Source organism: Hippoglossus stenolepis, chromosome 21 (genome assembly GCF_022539355.2).
Source record: "Hippoglossus stenolepis isolate QCI-W04-F060 chromosome 21, HSTE1.2, whole genome shotgun sequence".
In the NCBI taxonomy this organism is placed as follows: domain Eukaryota; kingdom Metazoa; phylum Chordata; class Actinopteri; order Pleuronectiformes; family Pleuronectidae; genus Hippoglossus; species Hippoglossus stenolepis.
The window spans coordinates 14,174,529-14,197,865 of NC_061503.1; the positions used below are offsets into that span (position 1 = coordinate 14,174,529).

At 43.8% G+C, this 23,337-nt stretch overlaps 1 protein-coding gene across 6 annotated transcripts in view; it reads left to right on the forward strand.

Moving 5' to 3' along the window:
* Window positions 1-23,337, forward strand: part of LOC118100342 (dynamin binding protein) — a 39,529-nt gene that overhangs the window by 6,929 nt on the left and 9,263 nt on the right. For 2 of the 6 annotated variants that reach the window (XM_035145308.2, XM_035145309.2), the window contains exons 2-4: window positions 3,576-3,730; window positions 4,254-4,376; window positions 6,375-8,660. In XM_035145308.2, the coding sequence (XP_035001199.2) occupies window positions 3,586-3,730; window positions 4,254-4,376; window positions 6,375-8,660 (2,554 nt within the window). In that variant the 5' untranslated portion in view covers window positions 3,576-3,585. The other 4 variants (XM_035145311.2, XM_035145312.2, XM_035145310.2 and 1 more) reach the window with 4 other exon arrangements.

Consider the following 23,337-nt stretch of genomic DNA (forward strand, 5'->3'; position numbering starts at 1 on the left):
CTCGACGTGACCATGTTTTTCCCTCTCGTTCTCTTTCCCCTCTCCAAACAAAGTGTTCTCCAGCTGGAGCTGTGATGAGTCACAGTGAGTCTCTGACAAACTGAAACATGAAACCTATGATGCACATTTTGCAACAGAAAGGTTGAGGGGAAAGTCCTTTTTTCACAGGAATCCCAACATATCTGAAAATATGTTCACATTATTTTTGTATTATCCCAAATCCCAAATTAATCTTTAAAGCCACCAATTTTAATCTCTACAGTGGAAATGCGATAGTGGCCCGAAGACGTGTTTTAACTGGAGCTGATGTTACAGTAATATAGAAACTAATAACTGGAGAACCATGTTAATCATACACTGGCTTTAGGGATGACAACATGCCCGCTCCCTACAAGTGAAACCAAATTATCTTGATCGCCTCCTGGTGGATGGCTGCAGTGTAGGTCCTAAACTCAGCCTGCTCCATGTTAGTTGATGGGACATGGACCAAACACATCAATCAGTTTTTCTCAAAGATGGTTTCACACTGCTGTATGTTCAAGTGTTTCTTTTATGGTACGTTTGGTTTTAATTAGTTACTGGGATGAAATGTCATTGGTCGAGCGTGTGTATCGGTGAGACCTCGATGTCCTGGCTCATCGTGGCTCCTACTGCGCAGATTCTTGCTCCAAAGGAATTCATTGGTGCAAGGTGGATTTTTTCGTATTTGGGATATTTGGCCTTTATTTCTGGATAGTTAAAGCAAGTCTTTGTGTCATATGGATGTGTTTGTGCTGGTGTGTGTAAAATGTTTTGTACATTTGTTGCATTTCTTTTGTGGCTCGTAACGTCGTCCTCTGTGTGTTCATGACATCACACGTCTGACTTGACACATGAAGATTTTACTCCGGCACATTTACTGTGTCGATCCTTTGCAAACTACATTAAACTGCTGTACGGAGCCACAGACTCACTGGATACCTGATCTTTGCTGCCATGATGTCAAGAGATGCGAGTTGAGGCCGAGCACGGGGGCCTTTGACACACTGACACACCCATAAATAACACTAAGGAGCTTGTCTGGCTGGAGGCAGATCTCAGGATTAACTTGAAGAAAGCTGCAGCAAGTCAGTGATTCTCTACAGGTCCTGACTGTTGTCAGGTAGAAAGAATCCCGGCTTCCTGGGTGTTGGTTTAAGCTCAGCTGTGGCGGTGAGGGAGGAAGGCAGGAAGGGAAATTCTATCCCTGTATTCATCCTCTGGAAATCAGATGTAGAGGATGTGATTATACGGTTAGTTTGTGATTACACAGGACAGTTGCGGTGCAGATTATAGATATTATTTTAAGAAATATTGTAACACCATCCAATAAAAGTCACTTAAGTCATGGTTTCATGCGCGTACATTTCTCCTATAAAAGAACCAGTGCTTAAACATCACTGATTTACATTTGAATTTTCAAAATGGCGCATTCATTTGTTGTAGTGATTATTTGGAGGCTTTGCGTAGGAGAAATAGAGCAGAGACCTTCTGCTTTCATATCTATAATAAACAATGCATGTGATATTTTTAAAATGCAAATCCAAGTCAATCGAAAAATGGTTTCACTTGTGGTTTCTAAAGTGCTTTTTGCAATAATTATATGTGTGGTGTGAGCATCTGGTATATTCACTTTGAATATATGTAAAAACGCTCAGTGTATAACATGTAATGTGTCTCACATGAAATCAGTTCATGTAAAGTAATTCTAAGTTCACACCAGTTGTATTTGTGATAGAAAAGGACAACACAGGAAGTAATGAAAGAAGCCAACACATATTCTTAAAATGAGGATAGTGTCATTAACATGATAACTGAAGCCAATTCTAAAATGAAAATAAACAACGGTCAACTTTGTGTCTTTCCCAAATGCACAGACTCCCTGTTTGTGCTCATCGCCTGCTGTAATTTCCAGCGCTCTCATTGGACGCCTCCCTTTGGCTTGCATCAGTTAAAGCCTTGGCTGACGTTCCGATGTGGCGTTAACACAACCTGCCACACACTGAACAGTGAGAGCCATCTTAAAGGTTGAGCTGAACAGTACTGCTTAACCATCATTGAGAAGGAAGATATTACACACGCACACACTCTCCCTGCTTTCCTCTCTTAATGCTGCTCATCTATCCCCTCTGTCTACCTCCACCTCCACATCCAGGAGACCCTGAGCTGTGTCTCTTCCCAGAGACTGTGACTCTTTACTGGGCTCGAGTTCTGTTCCTCTGCCACCCTCGGCTCCATGAGCCCACACAGAGGCCCCATTGATTGTGGTAAACTGCAGCCCTGTTCTCTCATTTCCCGTCTCTTTCAGAGTGTCCATCCACACCTGTGGTTAGTTTTGTCCTTGATAATGACACACGAGGGCTGATGAATTAGTCAATTTAATACATTTTGTGTGTGTGTGTGTGTGTGTGTGTTCATTTTGCTGATAGGTGAAGGAGTCAGCAAAGCAGCACACATTTTAAAAAGCTTTCTTATGTGTTGTGAGTTAGTAATGCACATAGTTGTTTTCAAGGCTACTCCCCCGTAATAATGTATTTTGATTATATTGTGTTTATTTATTAATGCAAACTCTTCCAGAGTCAGACATGCAAACACAGTTTTCTTCCAAACTAGAGCTTTGCTCATTTAAAAAGAGCTTTAGTTGGTCGATGTGATTATATTCATCTGGAATCGGAAAATTGGGAGTGGGGAAAGCAACAGTTTTGATATAGTTATTCAACTCAAAAGGATGTGAAACATTAGTTTCCCTCTTGCACAGATGTTCCATTTTGATATCTTTGCATACTGACCGATACCAAGTAGCGACCCCTTATGAGTTGTTAACAGCTGTCTGCTTCTACAGCTGCATGCTTCTATCCCTGTGTGGAAGTGATGATTGATATCATTGTTGTATCGCCTGGCTCAGTTTAAAGCTTTTGAAAAAACAATACATACAGAGGATGAATGTCATAGAACTTCATTTATTATCTAGTTTGATAGTCATAACTGGAAAAGAACACAAATTATTAAATGCACCACAATGACAACAATGTGAAACCTATATACTTTATAGACCTGGTATCCGATGGGTATAGATTTGCGTACTCGTTTGCCCGACCCAGCATTTTCGTCAGTATCGGAGGAATTTCCGATGTTGGTATTGGTATTTTGCAACTGCAAAACTACTGCGTGACCAGACTGTCCATCCCTGAAACTTCTTTACACATAATAAATCAGAGAAACAGGAGAAGGATAAATGGGTGTTGAGGAATGTCCTTCAGCCTTCTTAAGTACAGCTCTCTGTTTTGCGATTCTCCTTCTTTTGTCCCTCTTCTCTGTCGCAGGTTTCTCACGCTCTCACTTCCCCTTTCATTTTGTAATGGTTGCTCTCTGTGTGAGGCATCTGTTGGTCTGTATGGTGACGAGTTTGAATAGCACCACTGTTTCTTATTATAGACCGAGACATGTCGCCTCATGGGAAAGACATTCATCCTGAAACACTCTTATTGAAGTTTAGCATTTTTACTCGTTCCATTTGAATATAAAAACATTTTTTCTGTCTGTTTCTGGGTCTGCAGGTTATGAGTGATGGAAGCAGGGTCGGTGGTGCGTGCCGTGTTCGAGTTCCTCCCCAGTGTCTCTGAGGAGCTGCCACTCTTCCCCGGAGATGTCATCGAGGTGCTAAGTGTCGTTGACGAGTTCTGGTTGCTTGGTAACAAAGATGGTGTCACAGGTAATATGTCAGGTTTCATTATCACTGTAAAATAAAGCCTACAGTACATATGGTTGAGAGTCTTTTCAAGTGAGGGAGAGACAGGTGCAGAAGAAGAGATAAACCAGCAGTTATGTTTGGCTGATAGATTATGTGTGTGTGTGTATCATTGTTCCCTTGCTTCCTCTGCACTCAAAGGATCAGCCTCTAAGAAATCCTCTTCAGTTTTTCAGCCGAGCGCCACTTAAGATGTTAAAGGGGAATCCCTCTGAAAGGAAGTGCAGAGGGGAAGTGAGTGTGGGCTTGCTCCTCCGCTCCTGGAAAACACAGATGATATCAACACATTTATAACTTGACTTATCTGGAAACATGAAGTAGCCTTTGTTACGGTGCAAGATGTTGACATACATGCAGGAGACACATAGAGTAACAGACGTTCTGAAGATGAACAATTGATGGAGTGATTCTTTTCTCCAGGACACAGAAGTAGAGGCGTTCTTCGTTGTAATCAACTGTGTTTTTCCTCTTTCTGTCCCGTCCGCAGGTCAGTTTCCCAGCACCTTTGTGGAGGAGGTTACCATTCCCAGCACCAAGACTGGAGAAAGACTCTATGTGTGCATCAGTGATTTCAGCTCAGCCGAGCCGAGCAAACTGTCACTGAAGAGAGGTATGGACATGCTGCACAAGCTCATACAGACGATGCTGACTTTTAAAATAACAATTGAAAATACAGCTCAGTCCCATTCTTACATCTTTTTCACTGGATACTAGATGTAACTCTTGCCAAACACTGTATTGTAAGTAGCTCTAATAGTAACTCTAATGGAGCGTGTTCTCTCACTCAGCTTAACGCTACTTGTTGATGTCCTTGCACTCAGGTAAATTCTTTGTTGTGTGTTGTAGTGTAGATGTTTTGTGTCGGACCTTGTTGTGTGACCATAGACTGTAAACAAAGATGGACGACAAGACTTCACTTCATCCTGTTGTACAAAAATGAAGCCAAAATATCCCGGATATGAGATTTGTGATTAAAGTATTTAATGTGAACTTTGATTTTTAGTTTGGTCCATGCCACATCCGTTAACATGGAGGAGGTGAAATTTAAGATCTATACTGCAAGATGTTTGGCTTCGTTTTTTGGAGCTGTCGTGTCGTCCATCTTCATAAACAGTCTATGGGCCTGACAGTCACATTGACTGTTACCTTGTCTCCACTGCCACAAACTGTAAGCAACCTACTCTACTTGAGTTGAAGCCAGTTTTGAAAATTCAGTTTTATATTATACCATACAAGTAGCGATTCGACAATATAAGAGTCAAAAGACAAGATAAAAACTTTTATTGTTAGTCATCTTCTTATTCTTACAAATCAATTGACAAACAGGTTCTAATGTAACAAATCAGCCCTGATTGGATTGATCACAGTTAATGGAGACAAGGCAAACGGTAGCTTACAGGCAATATGTGCATGTTATTTACATGATCAGAGGATTTTATTTTAACTCAAAGAAAGTTTCATCTAAGAATGAAACCTGTGACATCACTGCTCTAAAGTCTGGTTGAAAAACTGATGCCATGACACAGGAGTAAAATCTAAATCTATTGGTTTGCTCAAGGCCATTCATGAGACATTAATTCTGATTCTGATTCTGAATCTGATTAATTCTTTACTTCTCCTATGATTTTGTCAAAGACACATTGATGACAAAATATACTAGCATAGTTAGTTCCCAAATGTCCCCACTAGATGTCCCCACATACCAAGCTAAGTCTGCCCTGCAGCAGACTGACTGTTTAGTTTTTTATCACATTTCACATTGGTTGTTTTTTTCTTCTGGTTTTTCATCCAACAAAACTTTCAGCTGTACAACACTGATGTCTGCAGCAATCCTTCACATTGGTAAAACCTTTTATTGATGTATTGTGGTGTCAGCAGATGTACTAGAAGTAGTAGTAGTAGAAGTACTAGTTGTGATGATCATAGCTGTACTATTGTGAAAAGCCACATTTGTATTGTAGAATCACTGCTGGATATATTGGAACATGATAAGTTCACAACGGGTCGACTGTGTCAAATAATCAATCAACAATTCTTTCAGTGCACTTTTCATTTATTGTTGTATTTATTATTTCTACCTGGACAAATTTCCCAGTAACAACATTCCAGTTGGTCATAAATAAGCAACGTTTCCTGGCTGCGTAGGAAACAAAAGGGAACGAGTCGTACCGTCTGTCTGAGAGTAGAAATGTTCGTTTCCTGTATCATTTTCCATGGTCCTACTGACAGAGTTCCAGGTTTGGGCTCCGACACAATGGGAGGTGGAGCCGCAGGTCTTTGGAATGTGACCTCCGTGACTTTCTGGCTGACCAGAACCACATTCCCGTAATCCCAGATTCTCCAGATAAATTAGCAGCAGCACAGACTCAAGTGAAGTTGTTGGAAAAAAAGCAATAATAAAGGCACTTTGAAACTTTAGCGGTTTTAATGTGACACTACCTGATATCAGATCAAAATGAAATAAATCAGTTATTAGGATCTATGCAAACCTCACCTTGCAGGCTCCAACACAAGCACAAACTCCTAGGTATGTCTTAAAGTTTTCTTTGATGTGACTCCTGTAGTAGTACGAATATTTAATTGCATTCTTTATTCTTTGTCTTTGTAGGTGATGTGGTAGTTGGAGAAGTAGGAGGGCCCACGGACCTCGGGGAAACATGGCAACGTGGCTGTAACGTCTGGGGCGTCCGTGGTCTCTTCCCCACGTCGTGCGTGAAGGATCTGAACCTGTCCGGACGCTCCAGGCAGCTGTCTGAACGCTCAGCTCAGGCCCAGGCTTCGGAGCTCCCACCTTACGCCCTCGGCCAGGCCCGGGCCCTCATGAGTCTCCACGCACAGCTTAATGAGGAGCTGGACTTCCGAGAGGGCGACCTGATCATCATCACGGGCCTGCCCGAGCCGGGATGGTTCCAGGGGGAGCTGGAGGGTCGCAGGGGAATCTTCCCAGAAGGGTTTGTGGAGCTCCTCGGCCCCCTTCGGTCTCCACAGGAGCCTGCGGACTGCCAGTATCTGAACGAAGGCCCTCAACAATTCAGCTACGAGGATCCCTATGATGCAGGAGAGGGTGCTGAGGAGGGTGCGGAGGAAGAAAGGGACGTTTTTCTGAGGGAGGAAGAGGAGCAGAGGGAGGATGTAGTCGAAGGAGAAGAAGAAGAAGAAGAAGAAGAGGAAGAGGAGGAAGAGGAGGAGGAGGAGGAGGAGGAGGAGGAGGAGGGTGTCTACGGAGTGGCAGTGTACGAGTTCCGGGCCATGGAGCAGGGGGAGTTGGACTTTGATGTGGGAGATCGCATTCGTGTTATAAGCACTTTGGAAGACGGTTGGCTGGAGGGGGAGCTGAGAGGGCTACGTGGTATTTTTCCGCATCGTTTCATCAAACTAGAGGAAGACGGAGAGAAAACTGCGGAGGAAACCAACATAGTTGAACCAGAAGAAGACAAGGAGAGCTGCTGTACGTCTGAATACAGCTCAGATCATTTGTGTCCCAATGGGTCGGAGAATGATCCTGAATGGAGGCCGTACGAGGATCATACCGTGTGGGACCTGGATTACTTCGAGAAAACCGAGGAGCAGAGGTGGCAAAATGAAAACAAAGGTGCTGGGGCTCAAACTAACAGAAGAGTGCAGAGAGAAGGGGGTAGCAGACCTGACTCTGAGCCACGTAGACCTGTCGCTCTGGTGCAAAGAGGGCCAGAGAGACCCAAATCCAGTCCTCCAGCAAGGCCCAGACTCCCGCCTCGGCCGAGCCTGCCCGCACGTAGCCGCCGGCACCAAGGCACAAATCGCTCCAACTATACTAATGGTAACAATCGACTGTCACAGCCCAAACGCTCACATAGTCTAACTCTGCCTAGCACTCAGCACGGTTGGTCTAAAGACAGCAGATTCTACCAGAGGCCACCAGCGGATGTTGGCAGCACCAGTAAAAGAAGTGCCACACTCGGCCAAACTTTGATTAACCTTGTTGAGGGCCACAGACAGAAGAAGTTAACTCGCCATGGCAGCGTCAGTGATGCTGATATGATGATGAGCAGTGCCGAGGCACGGACACATTCCCAGCAGACCGTGCGTGGCTCCAACGGGTTAATGCCGACATCCATCACCTTGGATGCCCTGGCGACCTCAGCCAGTAATCTGGAGGCCAAGCTCTCCCAGCAGCTTTTTGAATTTGAGAAAAGCTTGACGTCTTCATTAAGTGATTCTTACATGAGTTCTGATGCCTCATCTGCCGGTGACCTGAACCAACAGTCCCACATCTCACGACACTTTTCTATACTGGAGTATAGCAATGAAAGGGATATTATCCGAGGCTCCTCACATTCCCCCGTGTCCGACCTCTTGCAGTCACACGCTTCTTCCGTGCTGGAGAGGCGCAGGACCCTCCGCCCTCCTCCTCCTCGTCCGAGAGTCCTTCGTCCTGCAGCCCGAGCAGCATACAAACCAGCCCGCCCTGCTCCACGTCCACCCCCACGTTGCCCGAGACAAAATACTGCTCCTCCAGCGAGCAGCCCTCTCACCAGCAGCCCCATCTTCTACAGCCCTGACGAACAGGCTGTAACCCTTCTCGATCAAATAACGGAGGGACAGGCTGAGTTCGGCGACCTCGCAGCCGCCCAAGAACGTGAGATCCAGAGCCAGCTGGAAGCTGAGAAGGAGCTGGAGAGAGAGATGGAGTTGGAGAGTCAGACACAGAGGGAAGAGGAGGAGCGATACCAGCTGCTGCTACGGCTACAAGAGGTGGAACACGACATGGAGGCGTACGCGCACACGGCGGAGGAACTCAGGGCCATGTTGGAGGAGGAGGAGGACGAGACGGCCCGCATGCAAGCCTTGGAGAATCTGGAGTTCTGCAACTACACGCTGGAGACACTGGCCCTGGAGCAGCAGCAGCTTCAAGGTAAGAGTGCTGGAGCGTGGACTGAGAGTGGGAGACATGTTTTGGGGAAATGTCATGCCTTTATTAGAAAGTGCACGGTAATAAGATGACAGGAAATGAAAGGAGAGAGAAGGGGATAATACTCAAGAAAGGTGCCCCACTGAGGGAACGTTCAGGCTGCTTAACCCTTAGGCTACAAGGGCATTTGGGAGTTTATATGGAACCAAAATTGTTGTAGAGATGAAGAAATCATGATAAACTTAAAGATATTGGATGGAACAATATATTCACGAAGGTATTAGTTCACATGGCGATGAATAAAATATTCTCTACGATACTCAGAGGACATTTGAATATCAAAATGGATCAAATGTAGAGTTTAACAATGCCAAACATTAAACACACATGTTGAACACAAGTTGAATTTGTTTCAGGTGCTGTCATCGTTTACTTCTGAGGTTCTGTTGCCTGCAGGTTCGTTCACAAGACAAAATATAATATGGCAGGAATCTAAAAATGAGACCTCAGTGCTTAACAGACTTCCTCTTTGACTTGTTTTGATTCCTCTGTCACACGAACGCACAAACTGTTTATTTAGCATCCACTGTGAATGATGGAGACAAAGACGTCCTTATTTACCGTCCACAGCGGAAGAAGGACTGTGTATTTGGGTCCATGGTTATCATAAGGATGCATATGTGTGTGTGTGCATGGAGGAATTTGCCTATTTTCTCTTAAATCTAGAAATATTTTGTTGCAGAATCAGTCGGTTGCTGTTGAACAACGTGAGGATTCACTTGCAGTTGTGCTTCAGAGGTTCTTTGATCAATCTCTCTCCTTGTGATCAATATATTTGACGAATCCAATAATCACAAGCTTAATAAAATGTTCCTCACATACAAATGTTAATTCGAAACTTCACAATCAGCCAAAGCTAATTAGCTCGGATTTGTTTTTGCCATCTCGTGCATCCTAGGCAGCCCAACACTTTTTCACATAGGTACGAAGTGCATTCCTGGAAATAGCGAGAGGTCGAGCAATGCACACGGGCCTCTGTCTCTTTTTTCCACTCTCTCTATTCGTCTCTCTCTATCCAAATGTCCTCCCTCCTTCTCTTTCCTCAGACCTCCGTCTTTCTGCACCTTACTCCATCATCTGTTCTTTTCCAAAAGCAGTAAGGAAACTGGAGACACTGTGTGTGTGAGTGCGTGTTGTGGTATTTTTGCTGCAGTGGTGGTGACAGACAGATTATGTCCCACTGTAGAGCGAGACCCACAGTGTGGTTGTGGCGAGCCGTCGCGTGGCCCGTGGCCCACCTCTCCACACTGTTTGGACTGGCTCGAGCGGCCACGTCCAGCAGAGCGACAGGTAGGCTCCAACTCAAGATGGTGTTTGTCAGGTCATTTATTCCACCGTTGTGCTGTTTGACTGAGAATACCTGTTCTTTTTGATCATCGCTTCAGCTGCAGTTTAGTGCCTTGCTCAAGGGCATTGATAACCAACATATAGTTTTAACTTCCTCATCAGAGAAGCTAGGTGGAAACATGAACTTGTAAAATATTTAGCCTTTTTTATGACTTTTATGATTATTGAAATTTCTCTGAACACCTCTGATTCCTGGGTTGGGTGATATGATTATATTTAATTATCAGAGGTCTGTTTCCACTGTTTCACTATCGCGTTAATGTCACCGTGTATAATGGTCTGATGTGTCAAATCCATTAGAATAATTATTTTAGGGTATATTAGGTTAATTTGCACCAATTTAAGCAGACGTGAACTCTAGAAAAGTGTCAGGACAACTAAGTGTGAACATTCTCCAGACTTTGTCTCTTACATATGAAGAAAGGATCTTCTGCAGGTCAGACATGTTCACAACAACAGGAAGATCTCTGCAGCGTTCTTCTGCGGAAACATCAACACCAGCATCGGTCAGATTTTTTATGTATTGAATTTGCTGGATGCACCAAAAACAGACACTCATGTAGGGTTATTTTAGCCATAAACTGTTTCTGAAATGGTTTCTTTATTCATATCGCCCACACCTACTTTATTTATTGATTCTAGATCAATTTAAAATGTTGCATCTGCACATGCCACTTGTTGAATGTGCCTGCTGACAGCAGAGCTCACTGTTTCTCTGTCAAACGCACCCACCCTCACGTACTAATGTCCTCAGTCACGTGGGAGCTTTTAGTCTAATCACAGCCATTCACAGAAACAACCAGGCTGCTTTGTGATGTTAATGTTTCTGCTTCTACACGAGTTTGATGCCTATTGAGGAAAAACTAATTGGATGTTTTATTTAAATTACAGATGTTTTTCTCAGTGTAATTTTAGACTATTAGACTGTTGTTTTCCTTACTCTTTGATCATCTCTCTAAGGCAATCTGATTACTATCATTGCATTCAAATGACTCATATCCTGTTAGATTTGATTTTATCCTTCACTCTCTGACGCTGGTCAGTGGGTGGATCCCTGATCTCCATGTCTGTCAATGAAAGGATTCAGCCTGAGGGCAAGAACAGGTTACATTGGCTACAGGTGCCTCAAAGGGTCACGAGAGAAAAACATAGTTTCCATTCATTCATCACAGTTGAGGAATTCTCACACCCTCCTTTCACAGTAATAAATTCCAGTATTTTGTCTTTAGGTTTTTCTTTTGATATTTGCCACACTGTTAGATGTGGAAATGACTAAAATCGAAGGAAGGAAGGAAGGTAAAAAGGCAAGAATGCACCTATTAGAATAGGTTTGAAATGGTAATTATCAAGACATTAGTCGGACACAAAAGCTTAACAGGATCCATAAGGATGATACTACATGTCCATTTCTTTTCCCTTTAACACGGATCTCACACAAAGACGTGCACATATCAGCTTTACTCTCAGGAGCTTTATTGCAAAACAACGTCCACACACACACATGCACGCACATGCTCACCTCGGAGGGAATGTTTCTTCCGTGCATTTGTAGGGCGTGTGCCTGAGTGCGATGCTTGAGAGACAATGGCAGCTTATTGTTACAAGGCAGGGAGTACCTTCAACACCGGGCTCGCATTGACTGGACTTCACTGTGCAGATGCCAAGAAGCAATCTCACTGTTCATACTCAGTTTGACTTGATCAAAAGTTTTTCTTTGTGGTGTTTGCGATATCTTCTGTAATATCTTAATATGTAGAGGATGTATTGGATGTTAATGGTTTGAATTATTTGCATTATGCTTGATTATTCCCGTCATGGGTTGTGATGCATGGAGAGCTGTTTGGTGTGTGTATAGTTGTTACATATGCACACAAGAGCATCATATCAAGGCTGACATCAACAGGGTCATATAATATGATGACGCCTCAGTTTAAGTTTGAAACCTGCATGGTGGTGGTTGTAAACACCTCGTTTTTTTTTCTCACACACCGGAGCAGGTTTCTCTCCTCCATCTCTTTTGTGTTTCCTCTTTTCTCGTTTAAGCTCTTTGACCTTCAGCCTCGTGTAATTCTTTAAACCCACTATTAAAACGCCTCCCTCCGCTTCCACGACACCACCGCCCGATCTGTTTAACACTGTTTTCAGGATCCCTTTCGGCTTTCAGGTTTCTCTCAGTCAGTCGGCTGCCCACTGTTTGATGTACGACCTTATTCCTGGAAATCGCAGCAGTTCTTCTAGATGCGCATGTTGTCGATGAAGCCAATGACAGCTTCATTAACATAAACTAACACAGACTAATGTTGTTTTTGACATTCCTCCAGTTGACACGTATATATGCAAACACACAGTTTCGGTTATGTTCTGGTCCTGAAAGCTGAGACGTCGAACACTGATAATTAAACAGTCTTACGTAAGAAGAGAACGCTGTCTAACTAAGATTTCTATGCTCAGCCACAGCTTGTGAAACTCAGTGTTCAATACCGGTTTTGGCTTATGCATTGTGAAAGTGTGAGTCTTAACAGTGTTAAACAGTAACAACAAATTCAGATATATGTGATTTAAGGCAGTTAAGCTAGTTAAATATACATTTTTAGTGAAAACAATTAAACTTGTTTTCTAGTAAAGAAGCTAAGAAAAGAGTGTAAGATATAATCAAATGGTAACAGGGTATTTTGTGGTATATATCCAAAATACAGCTTCTAGTTTTACTTACAAATAAGTTCTAATTTGCCTGCTGTAAACACCTTTTATGTTTTATTACCTTGCTTGTGATAAGTTTTATCTGAGCTCGATTAACTTAACACAAGTTTAATTAAACCATGAAATGGATTTTCCTCAAATTTGTACTTATTAAAAAACGTTTGGCTCCAGGGAACAAAATCATATCAGCTTTTAATTAAATTAAAGTGTCTTTTAATTGAAGGTAAATTGAAACTATCCCACATGTGTCTGTCTGTGTGTATCACTTGCATTTGAGTGTGTGCGAGTCCTTTTAAATCAGCCTCTTTCATGGAAGGTTAAGGGGGGGAGGGATATATTATACTCTAGCTTTATGAATAGGCCTGAGTTTTTTCTCACACTAAAAGATCGTGTCTCCTCTGAGAGTGGGTACGGTCCTCAACAATAGCTCATTGTACACTGCAGCAGCTACTTTTCCAGTCGCTGCTCTGGCTTAATCAGGTTGTGTTCTCTCAATAATATTTACCTCTTCACACTCATTTACTCACTGTAAATATCTAAGTATTATAACTATTCCTAGATCTTTCTCTTTCACTTCTGTTTTTACTTCACACTCCTCTTTCAATCAAAATGCTCCTCCCTGAAATTAAGGGCAAAGTCAAATGTGTTTCTTTGTCAGTTTCAGTTTACCTACAAACATTTTTGACCTTTTGACCAGTGTTGGAAGTTTGAGCTGGTTGTATACACAAACAGGAATGAGTTGTCTATGTCTATGGTCTATGGGAGGTCCCTATGTGACTGCAGCCAACATGAATGTAGTAGTCGTAGTAGTGAAAAGGAAAGAGCAAAAACAAAGCCAACAGGATACAAGGAAGGATGGAGGATTGTTCATGGCCAGGAAAAAAAACATTTGGTGCCAAAGTGAAGTGATGTTTGTCCCATGCCTCCATCAAAGAAAAAATTCTCCAGACTGTTTTCCTGCAAACAGAGGCACTGGCCAATCCAAACAATGGGAGGAGACATTTGTCTAATCCTCCACTCATGTGACTCCACTGAATCATTAACCCAAGGAGGCCCCTCCTTCAATAACCCTACCCCCCCTCTCCTTCTCCCATTTGCTGAGATTGGCTGCGGGGAGGTTACGATTTCGTTGTACTGAGAGCTGGGAGGTGCTTGGGCCGGGCAGTCCTGCTGAGACAGAGGAGAGGAGACAGAGAAAACAAGTGGGAGAGTTTGAGACAATATGCCTGACAGGTGGAGTCTCCCACAGCACTTTGTTATGGAATGCAGGACTTTGGAGAGAGTGCGCCACGTTGAACAAGAAACTGTATCAGCACCGGGCAGGCTGATTTAAACAGCAGGAGCCATGAAGAGCCCAGTGGCTTATGGAAACCAAGTCATGTTTGGTGCAGTGGATTGGAACTATGCAGCTGGTGCTCCGGTAAGGAGAGGGAAGAGCGTGGATGAACTGGGGGATGCAGGCTGGGCCAGAGAGAGGGAGAGGATTGCCCATTTGCAACAGATACAACAACTACACCAACTGCAGCTTCAACAGCAACAGGTTGGATATCCTGCTTATGGAGTAGTTCCTCCTGGCCATCCACAGGGACCAGTTATGGTACCAAGTCCTGGTGACCCACTTCCAGCTCCAGGCTGGCCAGCGCCACCCCATGGAGGTATGATGGTGCCTGTAAGTGGGCCAATGCCACCTGCAGGGCATGTGCCAGCTCCATGGCCAGTACAGTGGGTTGACCAGGCCCAAATTAGACACGACAATGTCGGCCAACAACCCAGCTGGCAGTACAATGACCAGCACAAGGCAGCTTTAAAAGACAGTGGACCTCAAGGCCAAGACGTTTACTTCCACCCGGGATCACAGGACGGTCACATCGACGTGAGGGTATCTGAATGGAAAGGCAAAAATTGTTTCTACCAGGGCCCAGAGGATCACGGCCATCAGGACAACAGGAGAGTGCCACAAGAAAAGGACTATAGTGACTTCAGAACTCAAGAAGGATATAGCAAATTGGAGGAGGAAAGAATAAGAAAGGATAATTGGGTCAGAGAAAATGATCGTAACTCTGAACGTTATGACTACAGGAGTCCCAGAGACTTGGAGGAGTATGATCACAAGGACAAATACAGGTACAGGGATCATTATGACAGGAAATACACTGAACGCTACAGCGACCGAGAGGAGCAATCTTATGAAAGCAGGAAACGCAGAAATCATGATGACAGAGAACCCGACCGTTACAACAGTGAGTATGAAGACTACCAGGATCGAAAAGAAACCTATGACCGCAGAGACAATTACAGGGACAGTGATCACTACTATGACCGTGACAGGGAATATTATGACAGCAAAGACAGTCATCGCTACAGAGAAAAGGAATATTATCAACGTAGAGAAGACGACCGCTACTATGATGAGCGAAAACGTACGGACCCTTACTATGACCAGCGTGCCGAGGAGCGATATGATCGCAGCAAAGACCGGGATGTCTGTAATCGACGAGGTGAAGAAACGGACTCTAGTAAAGGAAGGGTCCAGTATGACTCTGAACCCGATGGACGTGGTGGTTATAAGGAGAGGGACCACTATCACAGGTACAAGGATACAGAGGATGACAGGAGACATGAGCACTATGACCCCAGAAGGAGGGACAACTACAAAGCAAGGGAGCACTATGAGCGAAGAGATGGGGACCGCTACGACCACGAGAGCGAACGTCGCCTCGAATCCAGGGGAGAAGGGGAAAGTTCCCCCCACAAGGCCCGAGACAGATATAGAGATATACGCTCAATATCTGCAGATTCGCAATATGAGGAATACCCTAAAAAAGATCGCAAGACCCACTGCGAGGAATGGGTAGAGCAGCAGAACCAGAAGCTGGTGCTCAGGGAGATGCACCCTTTTTCACACAGTGATGAGGAAAAGGGATATGAGTCAAGCCCTGGGAGCATAGGGTCAAAACGTGGTCGCAAGCCTGTTTACCTGGGCTCGCTAGATCGTAACAGCTTCTACAGGAAGACGGCCCCCCACTCCCTGCAAAATTCCCAGTTCGCCACTACCAGGAGACAAAAGCAAGGTAAACACAAAGATATTGTCATGTGAGAGAAGGTATTCCACCTCCTGTATTTGCACAGCATGAGGTCTGTGTGATCATTTCTAAATCTATCTGTCGGATTGTTCGTACCACTCATCTGTCTACCACTCGAAAAAAACAAAAGAGGACACACAATGAAAGTGATCTTGTCATTTCAAACCCCTGTAGATAAATCAGGGTGGAGGGGTCGACAGTGTTTGGCGTCTCACCTCTTATCATCAGTGACCTCCAGAGGTGCTTTACAAATCAATACTGGGGGCTTCAGTGTGCTGACTAGCCAGATTCACCCCCTCAGAAAGTGTGTGTGTGTGTGTGTGTGTGTGTGTGTGTGTGTGTGTGTGTGTGTGTGTGTGTGTGTGTGTGTGTGTGTGTGTGTGTGTGTGTGTGTGTGTGTGTGTGTGTGTGTGTGTGTGTGTCACAAGAAAGTGAGCTGTCAGGTATTTGTGAGCGCAACGACCTGCAGAACAGGTTTTGTGGGATCTTGGCTGTTGTTGTCTCGGTCGTTCTCCCTGTCTGTAGGTTTTTATTTCACTGATGCTCTGTAACCAGTCTGTTCACTTCTTGCATGACTGAAAGGTCGGTCTTTTACACCTGTAGCTGTGATGCACTTAAAAACTCACACTGTAAAGCAGCCGAATCCATGGTGACTTAGGTTTGTTATTTGAACTTCGGGCTGTGAGTCAAGTCTTTAAATAGAGCGAAGAAATGCCCCAACTTTATCAAACCATGACATCTAGGGCCGGATGTCCAGTATGAGTTTCAGTAGAAGCAGGAAAACAAAACTTGGGGAAGTTTGCTGGACATGAACACGTTTCAAACCAACTTCTAATTAAAAAAGCCCAACTGTGCAATGCATGGTATCAAATGAAGAACTTCGAAAATAAGATATAGTCCTAAGTTAGAAAACCTCACTGATTTTGTCCAGAAAACATCTGATCAATCAAATTAGCTTTTGATTCTATCCTTTTAATACTTAATACAGGTGAATTTTCATTGGCAAATATCAAGGGGAATACCTAACCCTTGTAATAGTGGTCAAAATGTTGACAGTGGGCTGGATAACTTTGACCATGGTCTTAGTCTGTCAACACAAAAGGCAACTAATACCAAACCAGAGTTAGTGTGCGTATGCATGTGTTAGGGAGGGTTAGTTAGTGTGTGCGTGTGCGTCTGTGTGTGCGCTTCATGTGTTTCATGAGGAGTTGAGGAAAGAGAGTGCACTCTTCTGGCTGACTTCATTGTGTCTGATAGGAAGCAGGTGGTGTCCCATGACCCCTCCCCCAGTCACCTAGGAACACGCACGCACGCACATACACACACACATTGGCCCCCACCACACATCCATTTCGGTAGTCCAAGTATTAATCCCTAGCGTCAGCATGGTGAGTGGATGGCGGGGGTCTGTCTGGTGCCAGGCGGTGGCGAGCACTAGCCTGACTCCTTCACTGCAGGACGAGATTGATACTCAGCGTGTGTGTGTGTGTGTGTGTGTGTTGAAGAGCCCCTTGGAAGCTTATTTGAGAGATGACGCCATTTTTCAAATCACACACACACACACATGCACATTGACAGCCGCAGTGTCCTGTCATCCGTTAATCTTGTTAAACTGTTTCAGCTTGGTCAGGGGTTTGCCCTGAGTAGAGCATTTGATTGCAGGGCTAAAAACATTAGACCATCTTGTTGCAGCGCTTATTGGGCTTACGCTGTGATTCCGTGACATTGAGGGGATGGCCGAGGCTTTTTGAGGTGGACCTTAAGCATGTAGAAGGGCCTTTTGTTCTCCGTAATCCAAGCATTAAATATTAGACCTCTGGTCTGGCCCCTGAAATACGTCTGGTTAACAGCAGCTGGTAATCGATGTTTCAGCGGACATTCATGTAGCTATTGCAGCTGTAGTTCTGCTTATGATTTGACAGCATAAAAAACGGACTGAAAGATGAAGGAATAGAATATATGTCGTGTTTGAAACATTTAATTACTAAACGGTCATGGATTTTGACTGCACTTTTGACATTTTTAATACCAGTTTCTGCTCTAAGCAGAGTGTTTGAGTCTGTGAGTGAGTAATGCGTCGTCATCCAGTTCTAATTAGGCTGCGCATGTTGTGTTGTCCTCTGTAATCCTTCAGCGGCCACTGCTATTGGTGCACAGCGGGACGGAGGTGGGGAAGTGGGGGTTTAAGAGTTAACAGAGAAAATCTTTTGGGCGAGATTTTAAATGGTCTGATAACGTGGCTCTAAAGGCGTCTTATCTCACTCAGCTGGCCAAAAAAATGTCCTTCAGTCCAACAGTCTGCATGAGTCACTGTATGCTTTTCCTTTTGGTTTATCCGCAGTCGTCCTTCAGTCATTTCTTGTTATCAAGTTGTCGTCACTATGTATTTTTTAGTATTATTTGCCCTTTTTTAGACATGACCTACAAGTGAAGTCCGGAGATTTGGGCCTGGAGTTTACCCGTAGTTTGCCTTTCACTCCTGCACAACTCAGCGGGAGATTCTCTGCACAGACGCATTCACAACAGCATCAAATCCTCCTGTTTTATTCAGGCGAGGGGTGAAGCAGCCGGCTGCAGCGGGCGGAGGCGGGAGGTGACATATTAACTCCGCTGCGGAGATCACCTGATCATGTTCCCAGCACCGCGACACCGTCGTCAGCTCTTATCACCACAAACTCTCTCGACATCTTCATATGTGCGTGTCTCCGCCTTTTCACCGCAAGATATTTGTTTTGTTTTTGTTTGTTTTTTTAATTTTTGCGTCTCTCGCGTGTTAGGAGCGTTAGTTTAGGGGATTCATGTATTTACATGTTCACACATAGAGGGATTTCTTTGCCGTCCTCTATGATAAATATGACTCTTGTTGGTATGTAAGGGCAGTGGCAGTTTTAACAGAGCCACAGAAAACATTGGCGATGCAGTATTTCCTTTAGATTGACTTGTTTATATGTCAGTTAATGTATTCCATCCCAAATTTGAAAGGGTATTTACACAGCCGTGTTTGTGTGTGTGTGCAGAGTGCAGTACAAAGAACAGAATCGTGTCATTCTTTTATTTAGTCATGGGAAAAAATCTAAAGGCCCCGAGGCCGATCTTTGTCTTTACTTGTCAGATCTAATCCTGAAAGTTCAGTCTGCTCAAAATCCCAAGACACTTCTTGCACACAGGATGAACAAAAGTTTCCCACGTAGAGAAAACTGAAGGTTATGGACTATTTTTCCTCAGCTTTTACATCTGACCACTTAAGAATATTTTAAACGGCTTCTTTTACTTGTATCACTGAAGCACCTGCGAGACCTAATAGACTCGCTGTTGTCGTCTCTTTCCATTAACCTGAAGCCTGTGGCGCTTCTCCTGGTTGAATTGGCTCTTCACGTAAAGCTGCTGGTTCCTCCAAACACTCTCTCTGCACATATGCTAAACTGATGGTCTCTTGAAGTAATTGGACTTTATTCATTATAGAGATGAGACCAAATGACAAATTCCAGAGAAGCCGGAGATCACAGGGTTCGAATAGAAACATATTTATTCACCTTTTTAATTAGAGGGTAGCCTTTTTCCTCATGGAAACAAGCAGATGTTTGCCTTGGTGACTGATAGTGGACAATAGATTCTAAGCGTATCAGTATATGACCTCTATAATGACTTGTGTGGTTTGAATGGAGGCTCTAATTACCAAGAATACCAGTACATAGAGGTTGCTCTGAGATTTTGCCAGGAGCAGGAATGTGACCTTTTGACATCTGACCCTAAAAGAGATAAACGGAAAGGTATGTCACTGAATAAACTCCTTTGACAGTTGACTTGGTACAACAGTTACAAACCTGAACAAAGGGGGACGGGATATAGCCAAACACAACTTCCTGTGTGTATAGTCAAAATGATTTAAAAAGATGCTTAGAAGACTTTGTTTGTTTCTGCAGAGAAATTTGAGTTTCAGATCCTAGTTGCTGCAGCAACTAGGATCTAAGAAGCAAAGTTGATGTGTGATAGCGGCAAAGTTTGAGGCCCTGCTAATATTTACACTGGCCGCGCTGACATTATTTTCTCACGCCAGTTACCAGCGTCATGGGTTTAACTTGTTTGTCTTAATACATCCAGTATTAATTGCAAGTCGTAGCTCGTCGCAGGTCGTTATATAAGTAAATGCTGTTGCAAGTGATGGCATCTGGGAGCTTGTATGAACTTATTCTCATTCTTCATGTCCCAATTGAGCACACACACACACACACACACACACACACACACACACACACATTCCCATGCAGAGTTGGCCATGTGATCATTTCAGCAAAGCCACTCCCCGCTCTCCAAAAACTTGGCTTAATACGAGGAGGGCCCCCGCTATTCTTGTTGCCCTGGCGACTGTGCTCTCTCCTGTGAACTTTGGAGCAGAAAACACACAGCGCTGATTGTGTCTGACCTTCCAGTGCTCCGTGCAGGGCAAACTTTTGACTTTGACCGACCATTAGTGCAGCACGCAGACTTTAGGCGGTGAATTCAGAGAGGTGTTACTAAACAAAACAGGTCTTTTAAAGAGAGAAATATTATAAAAGCAAAAATTTGAATATTCTTTATTAAGTTTGCTGGGATGGTTTTATCTATATATGAGTGAGTGAGTGAGTGAGTGTGTGTGTGTGTGTGAGCCTATCTGGGCAGACTGAGGGGGTATATGTGGAATCTCAGCCTCATAATTGTGATGGATCTCAGCCTGTCAGAGGAGGAGCCTGGTCAGGAGACTGTGAAACATGAAACAGACCCTTCACAGAACTGGACCTGACTGGACTGGATCTGTTCCCTCCGTGAGCCCGAAGACCCCAAAGCTGGATGTGAGCTCACGTGTCCCAGCGATGTGTCAAAAACAATTAGGCCCATTAGTAGAGTGGACATTCCCTGATTTTCTACCACAAAAACTATCTGGAAAATAAAATTGCAATAAGATAGACACATAACTTTAAAAATAGGTAGATTAAACTCAATAGGTTTAATCAGTATCATGTGACACCTGACTTGAGGCACCTGTTTTGAAAAAGTCCAGCTCCAGGTTTTAAGATCTACCAAAGTGGTTGTCCTCCCTGGTGTGTGTGTGTGTGTGTGGGTCTGTGTGTGTGTGTTTAATCATGGTGGGTTCCCATCCATTCTCATGGTAATTGGAGCTCTGGAATGGAGTTTTTGCAGCGGGACGCTCAGACCTCTACGAGGCTCAGGAGCTCGACTCCACGCTGACAATGGACTTGTCGTAGAATGGGAAGCATTGTGTGAACCACCATGCGTGAGTGCGGGGTGTGCATGTGTGCATGTGTGTGTTTGTTGTTGAAGTGGTTTGAAGAAAGTTACAAGCAGCAGGTGGGTGACGCCTCATCATCTTCTCCTCTCTCCCCTTCGCTCTCCTTCTTGTACGATGCAGTGAAAACATTCCACCTCTGGTTTGAATTTGAGGTTTTCTTGTCGTGTTTGATTCTTGTTTTTTTTTACATCTGAGCGTTGATGAGGGACTTGATGAGTCACGATCTCACTAATCTTCACGGAGCCTTTTCTCTGACTGAGCTCGACCTGATATCCGCTGCTTTATTTTTAGTAAACCCTCGATGACCTGGTCTAAGAAATCAGCTGTGACTGTCCCAATGGACGTCTGGAGGCGGAAGGTGTGGCGTTGTGAAAGATCATGACTGGCTTACGTCATTTTATATTGCAATTCGATCCACTCCCTGTGGTGACAGACCCAGATATCCAGTCTGCTGTGCAGTTTGAACTACGAGCTTAGTGTCGAACGTGATTCACAAGGAGTGGGCATGAGAATGAAGAACTGGTTCCAACTTGAAAACATTTACGAAGTCACAGGTTTTCTTCTGTTCCAAGAGGCAGGTTTAAGGAGTAAATTCAAACTTTTCCAAATCTGGAACATGGTGTTAAAAGGAGCAGGTTTGGAAAGAAATCAAGATGACTCACTTTTGGAAAAGGTCCGTGTACAGGTCCGCAGTATTGATTGTGTTCAAATGAGCCTTGAATGATGCTCAGTGTCTCAACATCTTTTAAATTAAATGTTCCACCTGGCTGCTTCAACATTTGTTGACATTATCTGCATAAATTAGAGAAAACCTTTATTTATTCTCAATTTCTCCAAGCTACATTTAACTCCAGCCTTTTTTCCTTCTTGTCAAAAATGTCAAAATTATCTTCATGTAAGAGTTTCTGCATTTTACATTTGTGTTAAATGTCTTGTGTAGCTTGTGCAGCTCAGTTTTGGCTCTGAAGAGACCAATAAAACCAAGAATAATTCAGTCAAACTCGTCAGAAAGAGAAAAGATAATCAGACGATAGCTCCAGACTGATAACTTTTTTGTAGATATGGAGAAAATACAGTTAAGTGACTTCAAGTAGAACTGTTCCCCTGCATTTATTGACCCATATACTCCCTGCGTGTGTCAAGAGGCTTCATAGACTCTATAGTGTTTACAGTATACGTAGTGTTTTATTTCCCAGATTCTCTAATTTGTGTAACCAGGTCAGTTTTTGAATGAAAATCATTTATTAACCCTCACACTCCCACGGCCCCCTCGCTCCCCTCGGTCATACTCTAATTTCTCTACTTCTTTGTGTTTGAGTGAGCATGCTCTATAAACCATAGGCTTACTGTATGCTGTACAATACCAACACACAATACTAACACCCAGATCTATTCAAAGACTGTTGTTCTCCGTCTCCATTTTTTTACGCTGATGATTTTAGTATTTTTATTAAGCAGAAACGAGGTCCTGCACATTTTGAATCTGCAATCAACAGGTGTTAGAAATAAATGGAGCACTGACGGAAATCAAAAGCCTCTGTATGATAAGTCATTGACAGGAAAATGAGCTGCTGGCCTCAGGTCAGCTCAGTGGCTTTATCGTGGATAATAAATCATTTGCGGTATCTTATTTTCCTTGTAGGAGAAGGGGTGAGTTTCCTTGGCTTTGTACCACAGTGAGGTTTCAGCAGCAGGTTGTTGTTTGTACTGAGTGATTAGTCTCTGAATGCTGGCGTTCATCCACATGTGTGTGATTCACTGATACAGTGTTTGTTATCAGGGTGTTGACTTGCTGCAGACACTTAATGAGCGCCTGTGATTTTTGTTCTTGGTTTATACATTTTATTTCAAACGCAATTCTTAATCCAGATTTCAAACTATATTTGCACGTGTGTGTGGAAACGTGCAGTCGTGCGAACAATTGTGCTTTGCCTGCATCCTCTTCATAATACTTCCCAGGACAAAAAGTGGAATTCCACAGAAGTGGGTCAACTTGGGGTGTCTCAGGTTCACAGGTTGGAAATGGCCACGTATTTACCCATGCAAAGTGGAGCATGTGATGTGTGTGCAGAGGATCAAACGTGGGAATGAGCCGATTGATTCCAATTAAATCCTGAGCCTTTTGTTTTCCGTCTCCCTTTTGTATTGTGTGGCCGTCTGACTTTTTAGACCCATTAGTGAACCAGTTTCTCACCGGAGGGGA